Source organism: Haplochromis burtoni, unplaced genomic scaffold (genome assembly GCF_018398535.1).
Source record: "Haplochromis burtoni strain Fernald_Lab_line unplaced genomic scaffold, NCSU_Asbu1 Contig_84, whole genome shotgun sequence".
In the NCBI taxonomy this organism is placed as follows: domain Eukaryota; kingdom Metazoa; phylum Chordata; class Actinopteri; order Cichliformes; family Cichlidae; genus Haplochromis; species Haplochromis burtoni.
The window spans coordinates 255,980-279,035 of NW_024582445.1; the positions used below are offsets into that span (position 1 = coordinate 255,980).

At 40.5% G+C, this 23,056-nt stretch overlaps 2 protein-coding genes across 4 annotated transcripts in view; one reads left to right on the plus strand and one right to left on the minus strand.

Moving 5' to 3' along the window:
- Positions 1-7,198, plus strand: part of iglon5 (IgLON family member 5) — a 109,885-nt gene extending 102,687 nt beyond the window's left edge. The window contains exon 8 of the mRNA XM_005925517.2: positions 288-7,198. Coding sequence (XP_005925579.1) covers positions 288-391 — 104 coding nt within the window. The 3' untranslated portion in view covers positions 392-7,198. The remainder of the gene's footprint in view (positions 1-287) is intronic.
- A 6,746-nt stretch (positions 7,199-13,944) lies between these two features.
- On the minus strand, positions 13,945-21,557 carry LOC102288543 (free fatty acid receptor 2). 3 transcript variants are annotated; one of them, XM_042222337.1, is made up of 2 exons: positions 21,329-21,557; positions 13,945-18,399 (listed from the first exon to the last, which is right to left on the minus strand). In XM_042222337.1, the coding sequence occupies exon 2, from the start codon at positions 18,166-18,168 to the stop codon at positions 17,161-17,163; it is 1,008 nt and encodes a 335-aa protein (XP_042078271.1). In that variant the 5' UTR covers positions 18,169-18,399; positions 21,329-21,557; the 3' UTR covers positions 13,945-17,160. The 3 variants fall into 3 exon arrangements, with proteins under 3 accessions (XP_042078271.1, XP_005925581.1, XP_042078270.1); XM_005925519.3 differs by lacking the exon at positions 21,329-21,557 and adding an exon at positions 19,005-20,737 and having other exon boundaries at positions 13,945-18,396; XM_042222336.1 differs by lacking the exon at positions 21,329-21,557 and adding an exon at positions 19,005-20,737.
- Positions 21,558-23,056: the final 1,499 nt, after the last annotated feature.

Below are 23,056 nucleotides of genomic sequence, written 5' to 3' on the forward strand. Positions count from 1 at the left end.
CCCCCCCCGCGCGTTTTCCTACCACTTAGAAAATAGGAAATGTAGTTCATATTTCAAGAAACACCATTTCCCTAATGTAAAACACATTGTTTACAGTAATTATGCCAGAGTATCAGAATTAATTCTGTTAATTAACTGTAATATGTTTAAAAATTTATACAGGCTGTCACAGAAATAGACGCCTCATTTATACCGGTGGTTGTAGCGTTCTTTGTGTTTTTAACAATGCGTTTCCCCGCTGCCCCCCTGTGCTCCCCTCTCCTCTTCTTTCCATTCTCTCTGTCCAGGACCGGGGGCCCTACAGGGGCGAGGGACCGGTTTACACGCAGGGATAAGTGTCATCGTGTGCGTTTGGGTTTCCCTCTCTGCTGCTCTTCTGCTGAAGGTGTAATGATCAAACTCCACCTGGAAACGTCCCTGAGCACCCCACCTCTCCCTCCCCGCCCTCTCTCCCACTCAACGGAAGGAAAACGGAAATGAAATTCTTTAATTGCGAACCCATCACTGTGAACAAAAAGAATATGCATTATTCCAGGAGCCATTGAATCATTGCATCAAACACAAAACTCCCCCCATCACCTCACCCCACCCGCCCAATCCCCCACCCCCACCCAGCGCCCTCAATTGAATTTTAAGGTCAGCTCACACTCATTATCTCTTTCTCTCACTCTTTCCCTCACACACGTACAGTCTTTCCTTTTGTTTCCCAGAATGCCTTGCAGATTTCTCTGACTTGGTACTGAGCCTCTTTGTTTTTCCCATTATTACCACTGGGCTGATGTTAATAGAGAGTGTATATTAAAGATAATTGTGTTAGTGATCAACAACAAAATAGATTATCTAACAAGCGGAAGATCATTTATGTAATATAATACATAGACTATTGACTGACCTACAATGTTTGCCTTATGGAAATTATACGTGAAATCACAATGTTACGGTGGATATTTAATGAAATTATATGATGATAATGATGCATTATGATATGGCACTGGCGGTCATGTGCCCTTTTTAAAAATTGTCCAGTTGGTGGCTGTGTGAATTGTCACCCTTTGATCTCACACCTTACATACTCACACACACATACGTATGTTTTTTTGATTTTTAACTGTGTAGCAGAAAAACTGCTATGAATGATGTCAAAATGTATTTTAAAAAAACGGCTGGGTGGTGATGGCGTCAGTCTTAACTACCCCTCTATGTAATTTGGGGAGTTTATATTAAGGTTTCGCATGTAGACTCGCTCACTACCCAAACCTTTTTAGCTACCCGACTACCCCTCTGTTCAGCGTGCTCTGTCTAGTCCCCCCTCGCATCGCTGTAGTGTTCTCTGCTCTATGTCTCCTCCTCCCTCCCTCCCTCCCTACGCTTCCCACCCAGTGTAAATATATGCAGTACAGAGGCCATGCTGGCGACTTCAAGTTGCCTCGGGAAGAACAACATCTCCCAGAAGCCTCGACTACGCTCCAGTGTTCTGAAGCAGCAAGAGACTGTCCACTGACAACAATATCTTCTGTTTCAAAAGCTGAGGCTCCATCCTCTTTGTCGCTTGTTGATAGCATGTACCGGTTAGAGATGTTCCTGTTGTGAGTCCATACTCCCTCTACACTCCCTTCCTTCCCTCCCTCCTCCCCTTCCTCTCCCTCCTTCCCTGCACTGTGTCTGTTTTTCTCTGCAAGGTTACCTGCTTTTACTTTTTTGGTGTTAATAATACTACAGATGATGACGATGATGATGTTAATAAGTATTTGAATAACTATGAATAGTAATTCCATGTGAGAAAAAAAAAACGAACAAAATCTGATGGTAAAGAGTCATGCGTGGGGAAAAAAGAGTTCTTTTGTACTTTACTCACACACATTGAACAAGTACAACGAAAAAACAAAACTACAAAAAAAAGGTGTAAAGTTTTCAAAGTGACGTGCTCTATTTTACCATGACAAGCTTTTTAAAGACACATTTGAAACACTCTGAGGGATCATTTCAACCAGCTCCAGAAGCTATGAATGATAATGTAATTTATAATTTGTAACAGTTTATGTATTTGACTCTTTTTGTCATGCTGTTAGCTGCATCTCACACACACATTTACTGCACATCCCTCCACTTATCATAGTGTGTCTTTCTCTGTTTTGACCAGCTAGATAAATGTCATCCTCTGGTCATGGCTGTAAGTCATTCCTAGTTCTGCCAGACCGCACTGAGATAAAGATGTAATTAGCCATTACCTGTGGCTGGCTAAGTGAAGGAGTCCGGGCTCCACCTGTCCTTCCTGCCACCCAGTTATGGCCCCTATAAATCAAGCTCAGCCCTGCAACTGACAGGAATCCTCTTCAAGGACAACCTCACCTTGGTGCACCAGTACTCCATCCACTGTGTACCTGTGACATGCAGGCACGGGCACTACCAAACCCCCATGGCACAATTATCCAGCCACTTCCCCCACACGGCACAAACAGTGGGAGGAAGGCATATATTTCAATATGGCAGAGCCCTTTTCTCTCCTAAAGCACTGTTCCACTCACATGCAGAGACTATATGCAAATTTGCCATAACGAGCCTGAACATCTCCCTGGCTGAGCCCTGACTACACCGACATGAAAGAGGAATTACTCGATATTGAATCAAATGTCTGAATGTGTGTGGTTTTTTTTCTTTTATTTATTTGTTATTTTACTCAAATTTTTTGGTTCAAGCCAGCAATAACCCCTAATTCTACTGTGCAAGAGATGTCAGTCATGGTTAAAGCTGTGGTGTAATATCTGAAAATCTGCCATTAACAAGGTAAATCAAATAAGTCTGTTGTTGTACTTTTATTGTGTACAGTACTCTGAAATGATTGTGAAGCTCTGTTTAAATGGCCCTTATTCTAAAACATTACAATACATGTTGTTCTCGAAAGTCTTGCCCGCTGCAATGTATTTGGGTCGTCTGCGTGACAAAACGCCCGTTGTGCATGCATCTTGTTGCTTCATAAACAACGACGGGTTCCATTTCAAGCACAAGAGCAGGTCATTTGGTCAGTGTTTCTTATTTTTTCCTGTCTCCTGTCACTATCTACATGCCTCTTATGCTTTTGTTTTTAGTTTTATCTCTTACCGGTTTTTTTTGTTCCATGTAAGCGTTCCGCTGGATTTTTCAGTGGCGTATAACATCTCTATGTACATAATCTGTCCTTGATGAAGAAAAAAGAAAAACATAAAAAAAAAAAACAAAGAAACAGAAGAAAAAAAAAAGTGGATAAAAAATAACATACTGTCATGTTTCTCAGTGTGGGTTTGAAAAAGCACGTCAATATTTGTGTGTGGATGGATTTTGAAAAAAAAAAAAGAAAGAAAAAGAAAAACAAGCAAATAGTCTGTTTTGTTGAGGTCTGTGGGTAAAGGGTAAACGCGGGGGAAATCGGGGAATATCACCTGCCGTGGAGTGGGTTAAACTGAATGTGAGAATGTGTATAAAAACAATCTGCAAAAGCACACGATTCCATGCCTCATGATGTATGTGCGGTGCTGTGCAAAGGTTTTAAGTGTTCTATTGATCATACAAATTTTAGTTACTAGAAATTACTAAAAAAAACAGTGAATATTTCACGAGACCACTGTGTGCTTTTAAGACCCATCAGTTGCTCTACCAGTTCACGCTTTTTGCAGTGTTCTTAACATCAAATGAACTGTGGCCTGTGTGTCTGCTGTCGTTTTGTGTAACCTCATTGAAATGTGCAATCGGCGGGAGTCACAGCTTTTCTTACGGGATTTTCTCCGACTCTGGCTGCATCTGAAGCCATCCTGATTGGTATGTGATGGATAACAATCAGAACATCTAAAGCACATCTGTTAAAACCTTTGCACAGTACTGTAAACAAGTCCCACTTGTAGTGTGGCAGAAGGAGAGGGTGTTAGTAAGAACACAGCAGATCCCCTGGGTGCAACAATCTGAGGGTGGATGAGGAGGCTGTTGGGAGAGCACCCGGTCTCATGGACCAGTGGGAGGATAGCCTGACAATGTAAATCCAAAAGCTGAGAGCCAGAGGGAGATGGGATGACACTAACCAGACAGTGAGCTCTCCATTTAGGGAAAGAAGACAGACAGGCACTCATATTGCATTTCCAAATATGAGAGCTGTGGTCTTTCCCAGGGGAAGGTGTACCACACTATTTATGGTTGCACTATGTAATATGAATAGAATTAACATAGCCTTCATCACAAACACAGCCTGGCCTACTTCAAGTGGATAAATAACACCCAACTGGGGTTCAATGAGTTTACAGTGATATAAACAAGACGTTTCCTGAGCCCCTAATTACATTCACTGCACCCTGATGAGAAAGTGTTGATTGGCTCCTGTAGCTGAAGGTTGTGATGATCTGTTTACAGAATCTTTTTTTTATTTAATGTGGCGCCATCAAACTGTTCTCACAAACCTCATCTCACAGAACTAGCAACTACTGCCATTTTACAGTATATTATATAGTAGTATCTTATCTGATGGATTTTATGTTTGTAGTTGTGTTGTTTTTTTCATCAGTTTTTTTTACAGAGTTATAAATTTGTTTTAAGAGCAGGGGATTTAAAAATGACTTTGAAGTACATTTCAAAGCACTGTGCTGTTTGCTAAAAGGATTCAGGTAATTAAGCACCAAGCTGGGGTGTAAGGACAGATACTGCACATCACTCCTGAAATGTTGCAGTGAAATATTAAAATCATAATTGTACTTCAAGACTGAATAGTGAAATAAATGTTAGCCTTAATAAGGTGTGCAGGTACCTCTTTCTTTGTTTCAGCTGCAGCCTTTCTGCAAACACCCTCGCTACATAGCACAGATCCCGGACAGACTTTCAATTCAGAACGCAATGGTTAATCAATACATTCGACTGAATGGCTTTGGAATAGAGCAATTTCTCCCTGGCTTGCCTTACCAGGTCCCCAGAAGCTGGATTGATCAAGTGTCTATAGACCAGCCTTAGAACAGAGAGCATAATTTATCATGCCTGATACAAGACACCCCTAATTGCACATTGATTTTAAGCCCGTCTCTGAAACTATTTGCGCAAGTTGTAATGTCAGCTCAGTAAACTATGTGTTCAGGGCTGCGGTTCAGATCTGGGGAATGAAGAATTAATCATTTGTTTTTCTTTTCATGTCTATCCAAGATGGTATTTGTTGTTTCTTTTTTTTCACCTAAAATACTGTAAACTGTAAAAAATGAGCCTTCCTACGCTGTACGTGTAATTTATTGGGTGCAGCAGTGCTGCTGTATTTTATTAGTAATGATGAGATATAACATGGAGATTTTGCAGTTGCCAGTGTTAGCAGCCATATCTAGAGGCATATGTAATAATAATACACACTTATAAGGTGTCGTTGTGTGCAATACAATAATAAGACATTATGTGTGCTGTAATTTGATAATGTGACAAACTGACGGCATGACAACACTAGAGTCAGTGCACCAGAGGGATACGCTATACAGACTAACAATTATATATGAAAGATTTTCATTGTGCTAAATCCCCTGCTCATGTCCTTTACTCCAAAGCACGCCGAATTCCAGTATATTATCCTAATTATCCATTGTTTACCAAATATCTACAGGCTCATTCAGTTCTCATGGGCAAAGTCAATGTTGCAAGTCTATTAGGGCCTAGTACTTTTCCATTAGCACAGCCAATAAATGCATTGGTATACAGCTTGGTACACAGGATTGGTAAGTGAAAGCATGAGATAGATAGATAGATAGATAGATAGATAGATAGATAGATAGATAGATAGAGTGAGAGAGTGAGTGAGTGAGTGAGTGAGTGAGTGAGTGAGTGTTAGGTGTTTTGTTTATATTTAAACCTCAGCTTGTGGCGAAGATGTTGGGCCACAGAGTGATCAGTTTGCCCTCTTCCTCTCTGTGGCCACAGATGGAGCCTTGTCAATCACTCACCTCTAAGAACTGGAGCGTCTGGCTAATTAACAGCATGCTGCACTCCGCCAGCTGAGCAAAAGCAACATTCGCATGGACTGTGCAACACAATTGAGGCATCTCGCCCACCATGTCTCCCCTAGTCATTAAGTCGCCCACCTCCCATCTCCAGCATAGAAAGAGTCCCATTACTTGGCCTCTCTGAATTACCATCCCACGCCTGGCATTTTCCTTGTCAGTCAACCGAGGGGTAAATATTGGTTGTGGTGCTGAGAACTGACAGGGGAAACTTGGATTTCTTTCACAAGTGACAGCACCAACTGGTGTTTTTGTACTGATTTATACTGCAGTTATGAAACAGAGGGGACACCAGACTGTGGTGAAGTTACAGATGCACCATACACGAGCGTTTTGTGTAAGATGAGCTACAGGCTGGCATACGCGGCATGATATATTGTTGGCACTGGTCAAGTGCTATGTGCATCAAGAGGGAAATAACAGCGTTCAGACTGCAGGAACCTTCCCTGCAATGTAATGGAAAAGTGTCTCATTTAGAAAGTAATCACAACTTTTACCTGGAGAGTCCACCGTGTATAATTGCAGGAATGACCACACTTGGGTTAGTGTCAAATGTGGAACCCATCTCGCCTTCTTTTTCTCTCTGCAGACTCTCAGTTTCTTTTAATCTTGCTTTCCTCATTTCTTTTTGTGTGGCGATAACCTCTAGAAATGCTCTCCCACCCCTCAGTGCTCCAGGTTTGCCCACTCTGCTGTTGTTGAAATAAATGGTGTGTGTGTGTGTGTGTATGTAAGTGTCCCAAGTGTCAGTGTTCAAGTGTGCATTGTACTCCACGGTGAGCATGAGTAATTTAAGAGCCTTCGCGAGTAGTATGCAGCATGTCTGCATCTGTGTGTGTATACGTGCGTTCTCTTAGCTCCACAGGGCAGGTTGTTTGGTTCGTTCAGATTACACACCTGAATTACAAGTGTGTCTTACATTTTTCATGATCTTATCAATGTAAGGACACGAGACAGAATGAAAAGAACAAAACATTTGTCTTCCACCCTGACAGATGTTCAGTGCTGTGAAGCGATGATTATACTTCTTTTTGATTCGTTTACTTGCTGAAGTTGTCTTTTTTCTTTTCCCTTTCTTCTGCTTTTATTTATTTTTGTATTTCTTTCCTTCTATTTTTTTTTTCAAAATCCATGAAGTGGAGTTAAAAATGATATCAAGTGGAGGGAGATAAAAAATAAATAAATAAAAATCATTTTTGTTTTTAACAGAACTTTTTGTGTGTGGTTTGTCGCCGGAAGCGGGGCTCTCTGTCGGCCCCTGTGGTTAGAAAGGAGGTGAGGTCAGACAAGTTTTGCTTCAGCTTGCTTTTTTTCTTCCTGCTGAGTATGAAGCATCTGTTTTTGTTGCGTTTGCAGGTTTGTCTCAGAGGCCTTTTTATTTGTTTGTTTGTTTATTTTTAGTAAGCTATCTGAATATCTGGTTAGATGGGACACATTTTCCCGCAAATTATACAAATGTTATTAGTGAGTAATAACTTAATGGTCTGTAGCAATTACCAGCCATTAATATGGAAATTATGGCTGTCGCAGTGTGGTTGGAGGGAATTTCTATTTTGCAGCTACAAATTAGAGACTTATGCACAGGTGGAAACTCTTCACTTGTCCTCCCTTTGTCAATGACAATCATCTGAGGCTCTTATCTTCAATGTGAACGCAGCTTAACATATTCAGTAATGAATTATCAAAAAAAAAAATGATAATAGCGTTGGGGCTCTAATCTGTTCTAATTACTTTTCAAAAAGCAATATAAGCACCATTCCCTTTGATCTTTTCAGCGAGGAAAACCATCAAGTTGTATTCAACATGTATCCAGTATGTTTTCATGTAACTCTATGCTTAAAAATGCATATATAGTTTCTGCTTAGTTTTTGTCAGTTTTTCTTTTTAAAGAAAGAGTTGGTGAAGCCAGTATTAGAATTTAGAATTGGCAATCTAATACATTAAATAAGTCACTAACTAAGTATAAAGTGCATATATTATAGAAGTGAGCTCATTCATCAACTGTAGGAGCTCAAAGGTGACACTTTGACTAATATGTTCAAGTTTTTACAATGTGCAGCGTTGAGCATCACTGAGTAATAAGCAGTTTCTCACCAACTTTCTGCCTTTCGAAGTCGCTGTCTGAGCTGGGCTGTCTAATTTGAAAGTCAAATCATATGCATTGCAATTTCTGATGTTCCTTTACTTACGAAAAGCAAAGCAATGCTCCTTTAAGTTGCTGTAATGATGGTGTTTTTAGAGTTGACCCTCTAACATTTCGATTAGGTTAATTAAGTTTTAAGCAGGCCCTTTCCCCTCTGCTTGAACTTATATTTTGAACTCTCCCTTTTCCAGCTTTAATGATGATTATTTCACCTAGCATTACATGTTTCCTTCCCTCAGAGGACACAGATATGAATTCATTACACTGCTGCTCATTAGAGCACTGAGGAAATTCATTTTTATCAGCTGCCGCATGAGGAAAAAGTCAAAAAACAAAATCAAAACAAGAGTAATAACACACATATTAGTGCGCTTCAAGCCCTCGACAAGAGGGGAAAATTTGTTGCATGACTGAAATCTCATGCTCGTTACCTTCACATGCAGGTTACAACGTGCTGTTGGATTTCTTTTCTTTTTTATCCTTCAATACTGACACACATATTTTAGAGAGCTGTAGAAATACTGTGTGAGAAACCTGTAGACTAACGATAGATTGCTTAGCGTTGCACTTTCCTGTCAACGTGCAGACAAAGTGCCTGTTTGTTTGCCAAGACACTGACATATGTAGTTTTTCACCCCAGCAGTGTCTGAGATCAGGTTTGTGTTGAAGCATGACCTATTAATGAACTATCACCTCTAACCATAGAGTGCAAAACAAAAGAAAAAAGAAAGAAAGCTGACACCATCAAATTTTAATGCTCACCGAGCCTTCAGACTTTAAGAGTGCCTGAGAAATAATTTCACCACTCAAGTTTAACAGGGAACAACAGCAGCATGGCAAAATGGCCTCAGCTGTGCTTTTTTCTTTTGCTGGCACACCAAGTACCAGGTCAGTCTGAACATGTGTCTGTTGTGTTAGAAAATGTGTTATTGTTATATCTTTTTATAGCTCCTTTATCCTGTTACGCATGCACATTCGGTTTTGTTTAACCAGGAATATATTATAATCATTTACTTTTTAGACATTTTAACACCCGTGACAGTGTTCATTAGTAATCGTCAATATTTTTGATGAGACATTATAATAATTGATTATAAAAGCTGCTACAAGTGTGAGAAATCCTTCCATCCTATGCATAAACCAAGGCCCTGGATCCAGAAGAGCATTTAGAACTGAATTAGTTTGCAATATTTTGTCAAGGACATCAAGTGGACGTCTCACAATTTCTAATATTTCAAGCTGACGTGAGTTTATGAAGGTGTAGCTTGAAATGCCCAACCTTGCACTGTCTTGCTTAGCTACTACTAGACTCCACTTCTAACTCTCTAAATAACAAACAGACACAAGCAGCCAATCACAAAACCTTCCTGCTAAAAGTAATTAATATAAATAATGTGATAAAATTTTGTAGAGTAGGATTTTTGTGGTTGCTGATTTTTTTTACAGCTCTACTGTTGAGTGTTTTACCGCTTATCTTATCGCTTGTATTTCTTGTATTTCATCATTAAACTTAATGATCGCTGCTCACACTTGGCTATATAAGCAGCTGCTACAAATAAATCTCTTCAAAGCTGGTGAGACCCTTTGTGTTTGAGTGTTTCTGCAGAAGTGTTTTTTTTCTATTGTCTTTTGTTTTTCTCAGTGGAAGCCATTTAATAAGTTGCGTGTTATAAAAACTTCACTAAACTAAGTAAAGTCACTGTTTGTTTGAGCTTTATGTCTGATCTTCTCTGTCTGGCATATCTCACTCCCAGCTGTCACCCAGGCATACTAAACACACATTTTAAAGTATTTGTAGTTGACCCAGAGGTCTGATCTGCACTTTTTAAAAAGTTGCTTGTATGACACATTGTATTAATGGCTCTGTCTTTAGCGCTGACAGCGACCCCGGAGGGACTGAGGGTTAGGCAGCATCCTCCATCCCTCAGTGTGATGCGGGGTGAGACGGCAACTCTGTCCTGTCATTTCAAAGTTGAATCCCTAAAGTATGGAGTTCAGTGGTTCAAGTCAGAACAGCAGCTCATCTCAAACTCATCCAGGCAAATCGTTGTGGCGAAGAATCAAACTTCCTCCCTGGTGATCACTAACACTACAATTCAGGATTCTGGGTGGTATTACTGCGAGGTGAACGTCCTGAAGAAGGACCCAGAATGGGGCAACGGCACCAAGCTGGTCGTCTTGGGTAAGAAACAAATCGCTGGTTTCAGAAATGAACATGCCCACAATTTATTAGGACCGCTCCGCCCGGGTGATGTTGCCATGCTGGTAATTATGTCTCATTTGTATCTTTTGTACACCGGAGCCACGACGTTCAGTACGAGGCAGCTCGATACAAGCACCGGCAAAAAACATGTATCACCATAAAACGAACGTAAGGGCTCAATCTATAAAAATTCAAGTCATGTGAAATTCCCTCAGAGTTCATCTTTTTGCCTGAGCAGTTTCATGACAGATCTAGAAATAATCACCCCGGCACCATACGCAGTGCCTTGTATCGATCTTGCCCAGGGAATTGAAACTCCCCAGAAAACAAGGCAGGGAGGGATGGCCAAATTATTATGTGGAAATCCTTCATGCGGAAGAAAGCTTCCTTTTGATATTCCCTGATTGCAATGCTGGCTCCACCGAATAAAAATGGATACTGCATGTTTTTTCATTTTCATTTAATTTCTTATTCAAGATTTATTCTGCCGATTTGAATCATTTTTTTTAAATCAGAATGTTATTGATATAAGTCTACTTGTTGTTAGTAATCTACGCAACATTGCTTTCAAATTATATGCAGTTCAAACTGCAATACTGGACATCAGTAGTAGTAATTGATTCAGTGTAGCAGTATAGAAGACCCTTTGCAGCATTTATTAATACACGATTTCTTTTACTACTAGCACCACCTTCTGCTCCAAAAATATACCTCCAGATTCCCCCAGAACCACACACCGATCAATGGGCTCTCCTGTGTCTCACCGGAGGTTTCTACCCCAGTAGACTCACTCTCACCTGGACCTACCAAAGCGCAGCAACCGTTATCGATCACCTCTCAGTCACCAATTGCACCCTTCCTGCTGACAAGCCTCACAGCAACCTGTCTGAACATCCACCCAATGAAGCCCTGCTGTCTTCAGATTTGTTGGTGAACTCTGAGCCTCGGCGCCAGTCGAAGTGTCTCCAGGTGATGGACAACCACAGCCGGGAAATGTATCTCCTCAGTGTTTTTTCTCTCCCAAATAAGCAGTCCTTGAAAACAGGCATAACCTTCACGTGTTGGGTGCAGGACCACCCTGCCATGACAACTGCTCTGACTGCCTCCTTCACTTGGGGTAAATAAGGCAGGAAAATTAATTAATTTCCTAAATATGTTAATCTTATACAGGAGAAAAGTGTCTCAAAGGCAGCTATTGAGATAATGAATGTAGGATTTTCTTTTTTTATATAATTTAAATTCCCTTTTGGTATTTTTTTAATCAAATTGTTATCCTCCCAATGAAAAATGGGACTTTATGCCACAGGTTTTAATTATTTATCTTTGTTTCTGAAAAAATGTGGTTTTTTCTTCTGTCGGTTCAGCATGACAGATGGTTCTAAATATTACGATACCTACTGTTTGTTAAGGAGAAGGCTGTCAGGGGCATGAATCACTGCTGTAGCAGATTTAGAGCTCATGTCACAGCACAAACACAGCTCCTAGCTGCTGAATTCATCTAACTTTGACCCAGAATAGGAAAGTGAACTAATTTAAACTACTGAATGAATTAAAATGTTTTAGCTTCAGCCTGTTGTTAGCACTTCACACAACCTTAATTAGATTTTTTTTTTTTTTTTTTTGAGAATGCAGTCGACTTTTTATGTAAACTATTGATTAGCTGGCAGGTGCCCATTGTTTATTAATGTCACATAATGCTCTTATCTTGATATTTTTCTGACATCTGATAAATGTGGGCTCGGTAATGTCTGTACTTTCAGTTCTGACAAAACCAGCCTGCTTTTTAGCCAATAAACCAAAGACTGTGTTCACTCACTGTCTGTTAGCTTTGTGCTGTTAAGTGTTTGAGGTAGAAGAACTGGGATTTTGAAAGCTTATGCCTGAAGCGTCTAAAAGAGCAGAAAGTAAAATGGATTAGCAGATTTATGTGTAAAAGAACAACAACATATAAAAACACACAGTCAACAAAACAATGAGCTAAAAGCACAGTTTTTATTAGATGGACATTAGCACTGCAATGTCACCCTCTGGTTTGTGAAGCCCTTGTTTGAAGCCTCTATATTAGCATTTTAGTTTTTTTGTTATTACATATTGTTCTTCTGGAGCCAGAAGTGACCATATTTGGACGACGGAGTGGAATGCTCAGCTATCAACTAACGCAGGCTTGATTAGAAAGGTGTATCCATAGGCTGTATGCAGGCAGGCAAAGAAACCTGGTAATCAGTACAACGCCACAAACACAGTTGAGAGGTCCGGCTCAGTAATTGAAATTAGCACAGGCGACAGCATGCACCTCTCTACCCTTTCCACTCCTAATTTAATTGTAACAGTGATTTTATTTATTGATTGCTTGTTTTAAAGTTTTTTAACATGAGATTTTTTGAGACAGTATAAAAGGTGGACATAGCTACAATGATGGCGACCGTGGCTCAGGGGGTTGGGAAGCGTATCTGTAACCGGAAGGTCGCCGGTTCGATCCCCGGGCTCTCTGTCCTGGTCGTTGTGTCCTTGGGCAAGACACTTCACCTACCGCCTACTGGTGTTGGCCAGAGGGGCCGATGGCACGATATGGCAGCCTCGCTTCTGTCAGTCTGCCCCAGGGCAGCTGTGGCTACAACTGTAGCTGCCTCCACCAGTGTATGAATGCGAGAGTGAATGAATAGTGGCATTGTAAAGCGCTTTGGGTGCCTTGAAAAGCGCTATATAAATCCAATCCATTATTATTATATCAGATACTGGCTTGTGAAGATTCGTATTGAAGATCTGTACGAGGTTAGCGCTTCCACCATCAGCATCTTGTGAAACTTCATGCTTATTGGTTGGTTAATGACTCGTGATGGACAATTCATTAGCCAATGTCGCAGTCTTTTAGGCAATTCTACATTGTCTTTGTTTTTATGGTCAGAAGTGTACGTGCACTCATCATGGGCATTAATGCCATGGTAAGTTTGGGCCTTTAATGATTTATTTGAATTGTTCTTTTTCCAGGGTGGAATGGTTGTACAGCATGCATCTTTAATGACTTTAAAAAAACAAGAATTTGGTGAACAAGTTTATTGTGCATATATACACACCCACTAATATTCCCTTTGCAAGTTGCACTTTGAACAGAAACCTTTGGTAGACACAACCAGGCTCCTGGTGTAATTGTTGTATGGATATTTGACCAACCTTCTTGGGAGAATTAGTAGACTTCATTTAACTTGGTTGGTTTCCAGGCAAAAGTCCATTCCAGAAGAAATTTCAAAACAACTTCCAAGAGCTTTTGTTCAAAGAGCTGTACATAGCATACATAAGAATACAGTTATTCTGATGTGTCAGTAATTCAAGATGATGAGAGGAAATTGGATGGGATGTTCAGGAACAACCCAGAAACCACCAACACTCAGGCCTGCTATGAACTGGAATCTGCTGGAACACCATGTTACTGTCCAGAGTGAAGCCAGTTTTATATCATATTTGACTCAAAGGCAGTCACAGAAAATATTAATGGGGGTGTATGTATATATTTTAGATTTTATGTATAATTTTGACCCTGTGTTAGTTACAGAAAAAACCTTAGACTCAAACCATGACATTCATGCCTGTGATGAGTCAAAGTAAGCTTGTGAGTTTCACTTTTGTTGCCAGCCTCAAGTGGCCAGTTGAGGAACCGCAGCTCTTGCACAGTGGATTTCATTTTTTAGCCCAGGAGACAGTTGCTTCATTTATAGATGCTAAAACATAACCTCACAGTAAAGGTAATTACAGGCTCATGTCATTACTTTAAAAATTTGTTTGAGGAGCTTTAGTTTTTTTTAATGTATACAGGCCTGTGTCTTATTGTGGTGGGGCGTGGTCTGCGGTGCCGTGCAGGGAGGGTGGACGCAACTGCACGGCATCCTTGATCACGCCCACCTAGTTATAAACACGGGGACTCAGGGGTTGGTGTGTTGTGGTGTGACAAATATTGAATAAAATGGCTCAAACCTATGATCCCTGGACCCTCATTCACACCACACTTATACTTTATCAGTCTGATATTTGTAATGCAGTAGCTCTGCCTACAAAACAAAGATTCATCAGGAGATTTTTTTTATATTCATCACAGGCTCAGAGGGGCTTTAACCACAGGTCCCGTTACTTTGTCAAAGCAGACTTTTTTTTTACTGGAATACCCCAAATCTCTTTTTAATCTTCTTTAGTGATCTATAGGAAAAATCCCTTTAATAAACAATGTCTTCACGAACCACAGGTCCTGACATACTACCCGTCACTTGCTCAGTATTCACTACCACTTCACTCTTAATCTGGGTCACACATTGATCATTCCAAAGCAACAGATTGCCTGCAATACTGCATACTTGAACAAATTAATGATTTTCTCCAATCAATCCTTACACACCTCTCCTCCCAGGGAGGAGGAGAACGTCCGTCAGCCAAAGCCAGCTCGACCTCCTTGATTTAAATCTGTCACGCTCAATAACATGACAAGTCGGTGCTAATCAGTGTTTATTTTCTTCTTCTTTTTTACAGATGCCCCACCTAATGAGCTGATTTTATACTTGAACATTGCAAAGATGTGTTTCCTCTCTGCAACGACCGTTTGTCTTTTATTGAATGGTAAGAGTAATTCTGTTTAGCTAGAATTGCATGTAGTTGCTAAAAAAATGTTTTTAATTTTTGTGATCATCAATTTTCTCAATCGTGTGCCACACAGCAGTCAGAAATATCTGGGCAAAGGGAAAATGAAATCTGCCAAGTGAGTACTGTATTCTTCAGCCTTTGACAAACACACATAAGCACACACACACACACACACACACACACACACACACACACACACACACACACACACACACACACACAAGGCTGATTTTCTTATTGTTTTATCCCTGTAACCTATGACACATCATTAAGGAAAAGTCAACAGTGATGCAATAACCAAATATTGTGTTCCAGGAAAGACAAAATGAAAAAGGAGAAAGGATTGCCGGCTGTTCAGCTGAGCGCTTCTCATCAGACCAACCTTTTACAAACAACATTCAACTCATCAGGAAAAGAAAAAACAATTATCAGTGAATGATGTGCACAGGTCCGTCTCACTTTTTCATGTGAAAAATTCTCCAGATTTTAAACCACATCTGTATGCATGTATATTCTGCTGTGCTCTTTCATAGTGTATAATCTGTAATCGCTGATGTGTACAAGTGACTCATCCCTGTAACTTTTTATCCTATGGCATGCTGACTCGCAGATTTTTGGATTTGTGCGTCGTGTCAATGGCTGTTAACCCACACGTCTTAGTCATTCACTGGGGTCTGTTTGTCAAAATGAATGATTCATGCACGATCCACCTGTCAAACAGATACAGTGATCGGCTCAACCTCTGTGCAGGCCTAATCCTCGCTAAATAGGATTACAGCCGATGCCAGCGCTTGCTTGTGTGATAGCATTGTTTATGTTTGCAGCGTGTGGGGTGAGATCTTGATTCACTCTTTGGAGGAAGTTCATTTTAAATTTAGCCCTGCCCACACTGCCAAGAATAAAAAAAAAACAAATACTGGCAGAAATGATAAACATTGAACAGCTGAGTGAGCTGATGGATCTTCAGTATAATCAGATTAGTGACATCAAAAATCAAAGAGGCAGCTCAGTAAGCTTTCTATTACTCATCCTGCTTTTATGTGTAAATACATAAAATGTGCATAAAAACATTTACATATGATATCACTGATATGCCGATGGCAACTGTTGATCACTTGATGCAGGCGGTCATTACGGGCATTTTTCATATTTCTCATCCCCCTTCTTTCCAAAACAAATTAGTCCTTATCTCTTTTCTTCCACTCACTCATACGCACACAATCACCTCGTACCTGTCTGCTGCCAATGTTAAGGTTATTAATTAACTCAATTTATTATTGTACAGTTTGTTTATGAAAATAATGTTTGTGTGGTTTGCTTTTGCTTCCATCAGTCCTTTCTTCCTTTTCCCGTCATTTACACTCACACGTGTGTGTCCACACAAACACTGTTTACACCTGCTGGCGTGGTGTCTTTACAAAATAATGCATGAGTCAGACATCATGCAAAATGTATAATCTTATTTGAATATGAAAATAAGCTTTATTTATGTGTTATTATATTATTACAACCCCCGTTATGCATATATATGTGTACATTCATACATCTCTCTTTCTTTATATATCCCATATAAATATAAGAACAGCCATCATCATGCAAAAAACATTACAAATGCAAACATATGTACAATTACAAAGCGAACTGCTCAGCATGCTTGTATATGCACAAAGATGGCACGCATTTTCGCTTTCTTCTGCTACTTCTTCTTCAACCACCACTGCTTGACACATAATGACCGTATTGTTGCAAGCAATATCCTGTTCACGACTAAGGATGTTGGTTGGAACATTTAATCTCCAATTGCGGAGAGATGACGTGCAACGCTGTTGCTTAGATATTCATTTTGTTACAGTCTCTGCTGCGATGCTCCACAACACCTGCCTGCATTTAAGGGTCTCTGTACTTCTCTTACACTGTGCGAGAAATGTTGTTATGTCCTGGTGACAGTTCAAAGTAGGCTGTCTCTGAGGTTTTACCCGATGCGCTGCATACAAAATTGCCATGGCGTGCTTAGGAAGACTGAAGGTTACCTGTCTCATTTCCAAAAAGGAATGTCATCAAACAAAAATACACTGCACTGTATAAAGCCAAGTCATTTTCTCACATGTGTAAACATTAACATGGCATTAATTTTCTGCTCCCAGGGATGAAGAAATAAGACAACAGTAAAGGCAGCCGCTTACAGGTCCCTTTCTGTCAGCTCAGATAGCATTGATCTCCTCTTGCGTGTGTTCCTTATCTTGTGCAGTCTTGGTAATTCCCCCACACAAGGCCTGGAGCAGGTGACAAGACATGCACCTCTGGAGACGGCTTTTAACCCCTTCCATCACACTACCCACATTCCCTCTCACAGCAGAGGAAGAAAAGTAGAAAATAAGAGGGTCTAGACAGGCATTGAAGGTGCTGCACAGCAGGGCCTTGTCTCTCCACGCCGGACTTTTCTTGTTTATAAAACCAATGATGTGTGAGACGTTGTAGGGTCCAAAACATAGAGCAAACACCACCAGGGTTCCCAAAGCCATGCCCATGGCTCGGATGCGCCGGCGCCGGTCAATGTGTTGCAGCTTTGAGAGAATTCTGATGAAGTTGATGTAGCAAAAACTAGAAATCAGGAAAGGGATGCAGAAAAGCACCACACAAAGCTCCAGGCGCACAGGCAGGAGGACGTTCAGCTGAGACTCGGTGAAGTTCTCATAGCATTGTTTTCTGCTATCGCTGCTAGGGTGAGCTGAGGCGTTGAGGCGTTCAGTGGGGATAAAGGGCACGATAAACACGATACTAAGTTGGGCGGTGGAGAAAATCCAGAAGAAAATGCTGGCAGCTACAGCATACACAGGTCGCCGCTTCAGAGTGTGCCGAATGGGGAAAGCCACACCCAAGTAGCGCTCTACACTGACTGCAGTGAGGAAAAAGGTGCTGTTGTAGATGGTCATGTAGAAGATAAAGCCAGACAGCGGACAGAGGGCATAGGGCATGTTCCACATCATGTCGTTCATTGCTTCCTGCATCTTGAAGGGCAGGAAGATGAGGAAGAGGAGGTCGGAAATGGTCAGGTTGAGGAGCAGAATGTCAATCGGGGTGGGTTTCTGCCTTACTTTCTTACAAAAAGTGTAGAAAGCCAATATATTGGCCGGGAAGCCCAGCACAAAGGTAATGACGTAGACAGAGAGACAAAGTGCTGTGTGGCACCGCTGCGTGGTGGGCTCCATGTGAATCTTTCAACTCGGTCAAGAATTGAGATGTGTCACATTATATCCCCGACCCCGGGGATGAATAGACTGCAGAACAAGGAGGTTTTATCTGTGGGGCAGCACCGACCACAGAAGACGAAGGCTTCTTATTGGCTCAGTGTCCTGGAACAAACCCAACGAGACAGAGCGGTTTTTCTGTCCCCACCAATAAACCACAGCTCATCGTTTCCTCCAGGGCTTTGAGCTCTGCTGATAAGAGAGAATGAAAAGAGATTACCACACAGCACAGCAAACTATTTTAAACTATGAGTATAAAATTGACACTTCATTTGAAAACGTGCTGTTCATACAATAAATGTTTTTCCTACAACAAAAGGTAGGAGGCATCCCAAAGTATGCTGAAATTCTGTTTTTTCTATATTCCTTCTTAATTTTCTTCCACATCACTACTTCAGAGTTTATTGTGGTTGTGTATTATCTCTTAATGAGAAGACAGTGTTTTAACCCGGCACACGAGTTTGTATACAAACCATAATACTGTGTTATTGCTTATTCCTTGTTGTAAATACAGTGCAGCAGTGCTTTTATCATTAAGTCCCAGCCCTTGTTCTTACTGTATACACAAATACTGGACATGTTGTGAAAATGATAACCCTCATAAACTTAATGAGTTAACGACACGAGGGAAATTAGCGTCTCAAAGCTTTACTTTACTTTTACAACACAGTTCTATCTGTATCTGTTTCCTGCATCATCGTATAAAGGAAATAGAAAGTCAAGACAGCAGTAAGGAAAGTTTTATAATCTATAAATCAACCTATTGGAGGAATATTAAAATGAAACTAGTTTCTTACCCTTTATGGGGCAACATCCATCGAGTGAATATCTGTGTCAGACGCTCAGCTCTTATAGTCCAGTGTCTGAGAAGAGGAACTATTTTTTCTAACTATTCTCTATAGTGCTGTGATGAAACTAAAGATTTTACACCAATTTAAGCAACTCGGACAAGTCCACAGTGACAATTTTTGTCAGCTCACAAATCCTCACTCCTGCAACAGACTTCCCATTCTTGGCATTTTTCATGAGCAGCGTGGCTTACCTCCCAGTGCGTCTTCCTTGCTGTTTTGTTTGATCACCTCTGCGCACCTTACCTCCAAGCTGCTGTCTCTTGGCACATCCCCCTATTTACCTGTTAATCTAAACATCCAGTGCAGATAATAGAAATGACTATTAGTGAGATATTGCTGCAATTTATCTCCCACTCTCGCCAAACATGGTTTCCCTGGTAACAACTGGCCTTTTTTTCAGCATGAGCGGTACAGACGGACTCTGTCAGGCTGTTTGATCGTAGGTTTTCTTTACCATATTTAGTCATCAATGCCCAATGCTTCTTTACATTTGCCTCTTTAATATGAGTCAGTGGAGATAAGCATTGGTCAAGGGAGATGGCCCAGTGGCAGAGCGGTCCCTCCTTTTACAGCATGTGGTGAGAACAGCAATGTGGATGATGTTGTTTGAATAGTCATATACTGCACACAGTAATAAAAAAATCTAATAACCCGTGGCTGACTTGAAGACTGGAAAGGCTTTACTTTTAGAGATAATTCTGTATCCTGCTGCAGCTCAAAAACACTCTGAGATATCAGAGGTCAGAGGCCCTTTTTTTGTATTTATCACCTGCTGCTTGACCCTGCTCTACCATCCAAGAGCAGGGTCAAGTTTAAATTGAACAGGTTTAAATGGAGAAGACTGGTTTATTTCAGAAGCAGAGACGTGAGCTTTGGAAGTTAAAATGACTCAAAGGTGAACAAAGAGTTCTTTTGATGTTGCTTAATGTATGTAAATCACTCTGAGGCGGTTTCACTTGTGCTTAAATGCCTGACTCCAACGTTTGACTTTTGGGTATTTAGTCTGACCTAACTTCATGTTAGTTATTTATCCCTTTACCAGGTCAGTTACATCTTGGTGATGCTATTGATCCCATTTAAAAGCCTCCTTTCAACTTCCGTACACCCCAGGCAACGACCAAACAAACAACGTGTGCGGTTCACACAGTGCAGTTATTTCAACAGACACACTGTGTTGCACAAGCTGTTCTGTCCCGCTGCGTGAGCTGATTTTACAGAGTGACATCACGTAGTTTCTAAGATGCTATCTGTCCAAAAAGTTTACTGTAACACTTTGTGGTGTTTCATCATTGAGGACAATTTGACTTGGTGAACAAATCAAATCAAATCCAGGAACAAATTTTTAAAAAAAAATTGGTTTCATTTTTCATTTTTTTATTTTATATTTTATTCTCTCCTGTCCTATAAAATGAAATAATATTCAGATTATTATTTATTATATTACAGTTGCTGTCACTACCAATGGAAAAAGTGTTGTAACAGAAACCTTGCCAGGGTGTCATTGAACTTTCTCTTATTTTGATCATAGCTTTGAGCACAATAATGAGTTTCATCATTCTTAGCAGAAAGAGGAAGATAGGGGACTTAAAAAATATTCCCAAAATTAAATTTCTCAACATTAAGATCTTAGTGAGTTTTCAAATCCACACAGATGACAAAATTCTGGTGGTCAAATACTGATCTGATTTTACTTCCTTAATCGTCTTCAAGTATTGGAATTTCAGGAGTAGGACCACGCCTCCATAAACGCTCCTTCCGGTTCTCTTCTACATAAGTTCCCCCTGTTCTACAAGCTGTTCATTCTTGTTTACATTACCCTCCCTCCCCTTTTCAATTCTTTAACTTCTTCACTTCTATTTAGTACATGGGGATCTGCCAGGCCCGGGAGCTGCTGCCGGTATCCTTCGAGGCGTTCCCCAAACCGCAGCTCAATTCATGTCCAAACCATTCACCTTTACCTACTAAAATGCTGTTAAACCTAAAATAAGGACGTGGGCCCAGCTATTGAAATGAGTCCTGAAATACTTGCATCACTTGCATACTACCATATATGTTTTATTGAAACATTAGATTAGATGAAACTTAGGTTCCTCCAGGAAACACAGCACCAACAGAAGTTGCAGAATGTGAGCAGAAATATACCATATATACAGTTTCACTTTAACTTAACCCAAAACTCAAGACAAACATCAGCCAGTAATTCATTGACTACAATTTTAGAATTATAATCCAATACAGCACAATTTCAGTTTAAGAGGTTTGTGTCTTACCTTTTAGCAGGGCCCTTTGTAGTCAAACGAACCACCGGGATCGTCTGTCCACCTCCTGGCCTCCAGGTTCTCCCTGAACACCTCCAAAAACACCTTTATTGCGTCAGCATCCCTGTACGGGCCACCAAACTGTCACGAGTTCGAAAATGTTGAGCAATGAAACAAACCAACAGAGGCCCAGGAGAGTGCAATCAAACAATGAGTTTATTAGAACACACGCAGGAGAAGAAGTATGCCACATCACATCAGCACACGTCTCGTGCTAAGAATACACTTGAAAATGATTTTATAACATCAGGGTTAACGCGTCTTTCTTGCGTCGATTACAGATCAAATACATCGATTACAGTAAATGGTACATCTTAGACGGCTAAAAACAGACACAGAAGTTCCTTTTTCTATAACACCTTCCATACATGGCAATAAATTTCAAGCCTAGATGATCTCTAAGGGCTTGTCCTTTTCTTAACTGGTCTTCTGTCATCTGTTACTAAGTAAACTGAAATGCAGTTAGAAGCTAAATGAATTTCGGGCCTTTGGCCTGGCAGGCTTCTGGATTATATGTGTGTTGTAAGCGTGTATGCTGTCTATCCTTCTATGCTCCAAGTCACCCACACAATAGATTGTGAAGACATAGTGCTTCACAAAGCTTAAAACCTTCTTTAATAGACTGAGCAGCAACACTGAATGAGCACAAACATGCATGTGTATAAAAGAATCATAGCTGCACCTGTAATAAAAGGTTAACGTGGTGGCAATAGCTTTAACAAACATCTTTAATGCAATATCAAGGCTGTAGGATATATTATTAATGCAATGTTAATAATGCAGGTTATATTCTAGCAGTAAAATAATTTCTGTATCTCCACAATACTCATATACACATATATAAATACAGAGTATATAATAGGGATAAATATAATAAATAGAAATAAGAATACCAGAGAACTGCACATTTCAACTATTGTGAGTCTATTGCACCGTTATATATTAAAAAATATATATATTGCACAGTGAAAAAGGCACCACAGCGCTCTCTTTGTCCCCGTTTCCCCTCCCTCTCCCCTCTAGCGAGGAGTTAAACAGTTTGATGGCGTTTGGGACAAAGTCTTTAAGTCTGTTGGTCCTTGACTTTGGGAGAAGCAACCTGTCACTTAACAGGCTCCTCCGGTTGTTTATGGCTGTGTGCAGAGGATGCCCAGCATTGTCAATAATGTCCAACTTAATGTCATCTTCTCTGCCACTGTCACCAGAGTGTCCAGCTTCATGCCAACCACAGAGCCAGCCTTCCTGATTAGTTTTTCTAGCCTGGACACTTCCTTCTTTGCTGTGCTGCCCCCCAGCACACCACAGCATAGAACATATACACTATACTACTGTATTCCACAGAAAACTACATACTTTATTAGGTACACCTCATTGGACCCCGTTTTGTCTTCAAACTGCTTTAATTCTTCATGTCAGAGGTTCAACAAGGTGCTAGAAACATTTCTCTGAGATAGCATCAGCAGATTTGCCAGCTGCTCATCCATGATGTGAATCTCCCGTTCCACCACATCCCAAAGGTGCTCTATTAGATTTAGATCTGGTGATTGTGGAGACCATTTGAGTGCAGTGAACTAATTTTCATGTCCAAGAAACCAGCTTGAGATGAAGAGCGAGTTGCATGGGATGTTATACCACTGGAAGAAGCCACAACAAGAGATGAGCACACTGTAGTTATAGAAG